Source organism: Alligator mississippiensis, chromosome 11 (genome assembly GCF_030867095.1).
Source record: "Alligator mississippiensis isolate rAllMis1 chromosome 11, rAllMis1, whole genome shotgun sequence".
In the NCBI taxonomy this organism is placed as follows: domain Eukaryota; kingdom Metazoa; phylum Chordata; order Crocodylia; family Alligatoridae; genus Alligator; species Alligator mississippiensis.
In genome coordinates, this window is record NC_081834.1 from 44,325,272 (window position 1) to 44,333,400 (window position 8,129).

The 8,129-nt window shown below is 45.4% G+C and overlaps 1 protein-coding gene across 4 annotated transcripts in view; it reads right to left on the reverse strand.

Annotated features, from left to right (window-relative positions):
• Positions 1-8,008, reverse strand: part of NEO1 (neogenin 1) — a 395,751-nt gene extending 387,743 nt beyond the window's left edge. For 2 of the 4 annotated variants that reach the window (XM_059714916.1, XM_059714914.1), the window contains exon 1: positions 7,783-8,004. In XM_059714916.1, the coding sequence (XP_059570899.1) occupies positions 7,783-7,873 (91 nt within the window). In that variant the 5' untranslated portion in view covers positions 7,874-8,004. Of the gene's footprint in view, positions 1-7,782 lie in introns of all 4 variants that reach the window. The other 2 variants (XM_059714915.1, XM_059714917.1) reach the window with 2 other exon arrangements.
• Positions 8,009-8,129: the final 121 nt, after the last annotated feature.

The following is an 8,129-nucleotide window of genomic DNA, read 5'->3' on the forward strand; positions in this document are numbered from 1 at the left end:
ATGCAGTGGCAGGTACTTCAAAAAGTTGAGGCATTCCATACCAAAGATGCTAAAATTAATGGTGATATTATAACTAATTTTCTGCTGCAAAGTGATTATGGACTGCAATTTGGACAAAATATATATTGTTATTAAATCTGAGAAATATTTACTATAAATTTGCTTTCTTACTGACCTTCATTTAGTCTTCCCTTGAAAACATACTCCCCTGTTACATTTTCATGTTCCCCCCTCTGATTTGGTGTGCTGTGTTGCTGAGTAAGAGGAAACCATGCATTAAGTGTTTTAAAACATCTCACCCATACAGCATGCCTCAAAAAAGTTGACTAGCTTGAGAGTTCTTTAGAGAAAGAGATGTATGAGCAATGTTTAGATTTCTCTGAGGAGTGTTTGCATAGGGTTAAGCAAGTCAACTGCAGCTCCCCAAGACTGAGGTTCCCAACCACCGAGGCTGCAGCCCGGTGCTGGGCCACGAAGGGTTGGCTGCCAGATCAGAAGTCCAGAAGTGACCAGCAGCCAACCCTTTTTTATGTTCAGTACGCATATACTCAATATAAAAAGGGGTTGGCTGCTGGTCCGCAGTGTGCCAGTCACTTCTGGTCTGCAGTATGCTGGTCTGCAGTTTGACAGTCTGCGATCACTTCCGGTCCACAGTTTGCTGGTCTGCGGTCTAAGAAGGTTGGGAACCACTGCCCTAAGACATGCCAGATGCACAAACTGTATCTACCTACAATTTATCATAATTTGGTCCATCCCAACCTCTTAGTGCTACCAAGCCAGCTCCACCAGAATTACCGATGTAAACTTCTGATCAACTTTCAAAGACCAACATTTAGAAAACAGCTTTATAAAAGCACTAGGCAAACACCCTTATCTGGAACTGCATATATTCTGCCCCTTCAGCAGCCACAGCTAAGGAACTTTGAAAAAAGCCTACATTTCAGCAGGCTAAACTAAATCAGCCAGTTGCTGCTATGTTCTATTTTTGTAGCATAAAAAACAGATACAGAAAACACTGTAATTCCACATTCACAAAAAATGCACCAGCATCAACATGTCCTTTCACTGTGCTCCATTAAGGGATGAATATGCAAATACCAGCCCAATACATCCTGTGCCTATCTTAGGAGTTATTTTCAGTCACTTGCATGCAGTACTATATGCAGAATAGTCAATACACAAGTATAACAAACATGCTTTCATAAGACATAAAATACAATTAGTGTCCTGCGTTTATATGACTGAAAGCAAAAGAAAAACTTGAACAATCATTTTACAAGTTAAGGACACTAACATTCAGAGTGAACCAAAACAGATTAAATACAAAATTACCAAAGCAAACTCAGTCTTGTAAGTAACCCTTTGCCGCTCCATCATTGCCTATTTGCATCACTGTGCCCTCCTGCCACTTTGTTTTTTGCCCAAAAGCAACCACCATATTTTGGTATTCAATAGTCATTGCATGAGTAGTCGTGAAAAAAGAAATTCTTGTGTCATGAACAGTGACTTACATTAGTAAGACTACTGAGCCTGATTGTGAAGAAAGGGAAAATCAATACTGTAACAATTAACTTCATAAAAGTAGAAAGAAAACAAAAGGGAAGGGGCTTATATTGTTCCTGCACTACCTGTCTCCCAACTTTAATGGAAGTTATAGTACAACATGCAAAAGATTCCACCTGTCAATTTTTAATAGTTATGGTATGTATTATGAATGTATGCTTTTACAGTAAGCATATAGTGGAATTCACTCGTGGGCTTCTGTTGTTTTAGAAGTCACTCAAACAATGCTCTCTTTTTATTGTAACAGCAGTGCCCTGCAAGCAAATTATATTTTATTCCCTGAGGCAACAAATATTTGAATATACTTTCCCAAATCCAGTAATCCATCCTCATGCTCTCTGGTGCCAAGAAGTAAGCTACCACAACTTGGCCTTCCTGTGCTACAGAACCCCAGCGGTGCATATACAGCAAAGCAAATGACACTCGCTAAGATCCCTCCCCCTTTTCACCTCAAGTTAACTTGTTAATGTGCCCAAGCCTAAAACACAGATGGACCACAAAACAATATGGCAATCCTGGTGTTTAAAAAGATACAGTTGGCATAAGCAGTCTTTACAGAAGAAAGACAAAGACAATGTTCAGAGTGGTAACGCACTCCAGCTCCGTTTCTTCCATCCAAAGCCAGAGATTTAAAATAAAAAAAATAACATTATCACAGAAAAGGTATTAAGGAATGACAACTTCACTGACTTGAAAGATTATCACCCAAAAACTCCTTTCTTCTCACAGAATTCCTGGACCATCACTGATACACTATCACACCCACACTACCAACTTAACTGTCATTTTTGGGCTGCTGATTCAAGCTAACATTGACAGCACAGTCCTTTGGCTCCCACAAAGAGTGTACTTTTTTTTTTCCTTTCTACTAGTATAGTATACTCTATTTGCATGCATAATTCATTTAACTCCATAAGGTCCTGCTAGTCTGAATTTGTCGCCTATTGCTTAAAATGTGGCAAACTCCAGTCACCTGAATATTGATGCCCTACAGGAGGAACAGGCAATTATTTTGGGTGGAAGGCTGCTTAAGAAGTTGTTGAGGGCGGCAAGGGTAGCCCCACCCCCTGACAGGTGCCATGCCCGTGCCCATGCCCCCTCCCCAGTCACCACCTTGGAACCGAAAGTCCTATCCCCCTACCACCTGACCTTTGCCACTGGAAGTCCTCCCCTTGCCCCCAGCAGTACTCCTATTAGCAAGGGGGTTTGCCATCTTGGAACTGGAAAAAAAATTATGTTCTAAAAATCAAACAACATGAATTAACTTGATTGCAAAAAATATTGTCGTCCTGATTTACATGCATTTGTGTAGTATACATAGAAGTGATTGCACAATAGCTTAAAATGAAGTTTTACTTTTGTATATTGTGGGGGAGTATGGAGGGCAAGAGTGGGTGGGTACAGGGTCTGTGTGCCTGTGGGAGTGTGAAGGAGGGTGTGGGGAGTGGATGTGAGGGAGGGGGGAGCAGGACCAGATGGGCCTTGCTGCCATCGCCACTGGGTCCTACCACCGGCTCCACCTGGGTGCTGCTGCCACTGGCACCTTGTTATCTTTGACAGGCAGGCAGCCAGGGGCAGATCATTAATTTTCTAAATTTTTTAAGGGCCCCATGGGCCAGATAGAATGGCTTGGCAGGCCAGACCCGGCCCATGGGCCATATTTTGTCCACCCCTGCCCTATAATCTACTTTGTAATCTAACTGTACTCTGGTTAATTGCATAATAAAGGTAACTCTACCTTTAAGTTAGCTCTACCCTACTTACCTACACAGAAACTACACAAAGGAAACAAGTATGAAAGGGCTGTTATCTCCTTTCATGTGTGCAAATTCTAATCAAAATGTTGAAAGAAACTACTATTAGGGTGCAAACAGACAAATTTTAAACATTTCTAAGTGAAATGTCCTTGGAAATGTTTCAACTAGGGAACAAATGCCCCTCTACCATTCCCTGGCAGAAAGAATTCAAGCACTACAAGCTCCACTAGCCCCAGTCAAGAGGTGCTACAGCAGGCTGCAGCAGCCTGAAGCTCTGGTCTTCCCTTCACCCTCGCCTGTGGGAGGGAATGGAAGTAGAGAGGAGGGAAGAGCCAAGAGATGGAGTCAGGGAGGGAGAAGGGGGAGAACAGCTCCCCAGTCCCACTGCCAGGAGTCTAACACTCCAGATCCAGTCCTCTCACCTTCTTGGACAAGCAAAGAGCTGGAAGGGACTGAGGCAAAGGGGCCCAGCTCCAACGGCACTAGGGGGCTGACAAGTGGGGGTAGGAATTAAGCCTAGCTCCAGGTCTGGTAGGGGTGGGTGTCCCAGCAGAGTGTGCGGTGTCTCAGTGGAGACCTGGCAGAGCCTCAAGACCCAGCAACTGGAGAGCAGGCCATTCCCCCACCCTGTCCCCACTCAGACATAACCAAAGTACAGCTCCAAAAGAATATTTCATGCAAAGAAGTGCTACATTGGAGTATTTCAGCCACTTTTAGAAAGCCTCAAAAAGCTTGTACATGTACACAGCTGAGCTGTTGAAATGGTTTAATCTGCCTACATCTTTACAAGCCTTGAAAAAGAACTGGGGGGGGAGGGGTGTTAATAGCACAGCACTATAAAACAACGCCAAATAAGTACAAACAAGGTCCTTTGGGTAAATCCAATATCTTTTATTAGACCAACTGAAAAAGCTGGAAAATTTCTTCTTTGCAAGCTTTCGGGTACAAACACCCTTTGGCAGGCTGAGGAAGCATCTGCAGCTGGAGGAGCACAGACCAACTGCAGATGCTTCCTGAGCCTGCCAAAGGGTGTTTGTACCTGAAAGCTTGCAAAGACAAATTTTTCCAACTATTTTAAGATATTGGATTTACTCAAAGAACCTTGTCTGCCTATGTCCTGAGTCCGACATGGCTACAACCTATACCCCTGAAATAAGTACAGCACACAGTCCAGGTATTAGGACATTATGGTATTAGCAGCTCAGAATCAGACTAGCTCCGCTCACTTTCGAGGTTTCTAATAACTGCCCTTAAACTGACTAGTAGAAATCCTCAGAGTGAGCAAAGCTAATCAGTGTCAGGGCAGTATAACACCACTGCATATATTTCACCAGCACTGATTACTTGTACTAAGTCCAAATAAGAACATAGACTGTTCTTAGCTAATTTTGTTTTCAAGGCTAAATCTTTCCCTGACATACCCCAATATTTGATACTCTGTAAAACACAGCAAAAACCACAACACACGATGTATAACCTACGTGAACTTGATTCTTTCTACTACCCCTTATCTGTAGCTTGTGATACAGTTCTTAAGTCACCAACCTGCCCATTAAAATGTTTACTGCTTATAAGGATTGATTACTGAAATCTACAGCATTTAAATATCATTACTTTTGAGTATCTAAGCCAATCTCTGAACTTTTTAAATACAAAAACAACAGGCTGAAAAGATAATACTACACTATGCTGACTTTGATGAGACATACTTTTGAAAAAGCATCATCTTCTATACCCACCCAAACTTTTTTTTTTCTGCAGCATAGTACTGCAGTGGCTCTAACCCTCAATTTTAATAATGTATAAGCCTTACTTTAGCTTAGCTCTTCCATTAAGAATAAGAATAGCTACACCAGCTTTTGTAATTTTACTATATTAGTAAAACAGTATAAAAATTATAAAAATCAGTGCATATATACACCAACAGCATAGTAAAATTACAGGTATAGGTATATTTATTCTAATATATGAGTATACAGTGTGTGTGTGTGTGTGTGTGTGTGTTTCATAATTATCATCCTATTACACTATTTACTATATTACTATTTTGATACAAACTTCAACAGATCAAACTTGTGAGAATTAATTTGAAATTAGTCTGAAAGGTATTTATAAGGGAAATAATATAAAACAAAAAATCCACTTCCATTTATCTCTGACACATAATTTGTCTCTTTCTGCCCAGCTTTGATTTTTGTGTCTGGTATCATATCAATATGGCCCTGATTATGGAGAATAATCGCCTTAATGTACACACAAGGTAACCAAATAGCTGTTAATGACTACGAATAATCTTTACAGATCTAAGTAAGCGCATTTTCAAAGTTATATATGATTTTTGTATTGCAATATAATACTGTAACATTTTCCCTTTTCTTTATGACTGGTTGTTTGTGAAGGGGATGAAAACTGCACACTGAACTTTCAAGGCTAGATCCACAGAAAGTCTTCAGCGCTGAAGTCCAAAAGCACAGGTCTCAAAACCTCTGCTCTACTGCCACCTAACCAAGGAAGCAACTGATTTTTTTTCTAAAACTATAAAATACTAGAGTTTACTCCTGGGCATGCCCATAAGCACCTGCCCTGACAGTCCTGTACAGTTCAATACCTAACTCCATATGGATCCACAAAGGATGTTGTTACCTTTCTCATCTGAGGGGTTAGATGTGGTAAGCAGTCTCAAAGCACACCTAGCAGATCAGGCTTTGCACAAACCAAAGGGGTTGTGGGGAGAGGAAGGAGTGTACCAGTGCTATCATCTGTTCATCCACTACCCCCATGGTTACCCCCCACTCATCCAGGACCTGAATTCAATCCCCTTCTTTGCCAGACGAGAATCAAATCCACTTTTCCCATCACCCAAGACAGCGCTCTAACCACAGGGTATTCTGCAACAGGATGATCTCCATCCCTCTTACTAAAACGGTACCACTTAGAAGAATTTAATCTTCAGTAGGAAGGAAAGAGAAAGACTGAGTCTGACCGACTGAGCCAGGAGCTCAGACACTAACTTGAGAGAAGTCCTGGCTTCCTGCACTAACTCCGCTGACTATTTCATAAGGTTATATCCAAAGTCCCTTTATGAACCTACTCCCCCCCCCCCCCATCAACCACACTGAAGAAAAGCTGCCCCATTTCATTCCAAGTTTCTCAAACCACGAAGTGTTCTTTTTCTCCCCCCACCCCAACCAATGCACTTTTACAGTTTATCATTATGAAGCAGCAAATGATAGCTGAATATCGATTTCACAGTAAGATTTGATACAATACGAGAAGTACTGCACATGCTCCATTGATCTTTGACAGAACAATCTCCTGTTTCACAACACCAAAAGAAAACATCCCATCCTTTAGGCACAGAATAACAAACTCGAATTTTGTAAACAGATAAACGTTTTCCTACAACCGCTCCCGGGCTCATCACGTTATCGCAGAGCAGAACCTGAGCCGAGACTCTGCATGCCAAGTTTCAGCTCAACGTGATTTAAAACAGCTTTATTTTAAACCATGAGACAGCAGAGCTTATTCACGTTCAATGGCATATGAGAAACGGCACTGACTGACGAACAATTTTACAAATAAAACTTTAACTACTAGGAAAACCCCCTTTTTCTTCTAAATGACAAAACATCAAAGCTTTGCCAATAACATTGTGGAGATATTCCTTGGCATCAGCACCCAGATTTTTTTTTCCAGCAGCCTTTCTACTGCCAAAGGAACAAGAGTTACTCCTTTCAAACCAAAGCTTTGCAAAATAAGCAGCTTGCTCTATGAAGGCGGGTTGCACATCCTATAACATTTGGCAGATCTGACTTCTTTTTAAGGTTAGTTTTAGAAAACACTAATTCACGTATGAGGTTTCAAGCTGGATGTGATTTAAGGATTTAGAACTGGCTTAGGGAAAAAAAAAAAGTCAGTTTTCAAAATGAAAACAATGCGCTGGGGAGCCCTAGGAGGGTAGGCGCGAGGGACCTGACCCGGGGAAGAGGCTGGAGCAGTGGGGGCAACCCTGCTCCCTGCCCCAGGGCAGCCCCCATCCCCTGCCCGCTCTTCAACTCTGCTTTCTGCTCCAGCCCCCGCACCGCCAGGGGCCCTGCCGCTCTGCCCTGCGCACCCTGCCCCTTCTGCTGCTCTGCTATCTGCTCCCCCCCCCCCGGGCCCTACTGGCCAGCCACTAAGCCTCTACAGCCTGCCCGCTGTTCTGCCGTCTGCTCCCTGCCCTGGACTGCCCTCCCCTCTGCCTCCTACTCCCTACCCTCGGGACCCGCACGGCTCCTCCACAGCCCGCTCTGCCGCTCCGCTTGCCGCCCCGCGCCCCGACACTGGCGGCGCGGACCCTCCCCCCCCAAAACCGCCACCGCCACCGCGGGGGGCCCGATCCCGATCCCGCCGCCACGCGCGCACCTCCCGGCCGCGGGCCCCGCACGGGGAGGGGGGGGGGGGGGACGGACACGGGACCTACCTGCGGGGCTGCGGGCCGCGCGGGGCCGGGCGAGCAGCAGGGCGAGGCAGAGGGTGCCGAGCAGCCGCCGGGCTCCCCGCGCCGCCGCCATGGCTCCGCGCCCCGAGCCGGCCGCACGCACCGGCGGCGACGGCCCCTCCCGGGCGCTGCGGGCTGCCGGGTCACTCCATGGCGGCCGGGCCGGCACCAGCGCCGCGCGCCCGCTCCGCTCCGCGCCGCTCCCGCGCTCCCGCACTCCCGCCCGGGCCCGCGCCGAGCCGCGCCGCGCCGCCCCGCCCCCCCAACTGCCGCCCGCGCCTGCGCGCCCCCCCCAACCGCCGCCAGGGGCGCCCGCGCGCGGCTCCGCA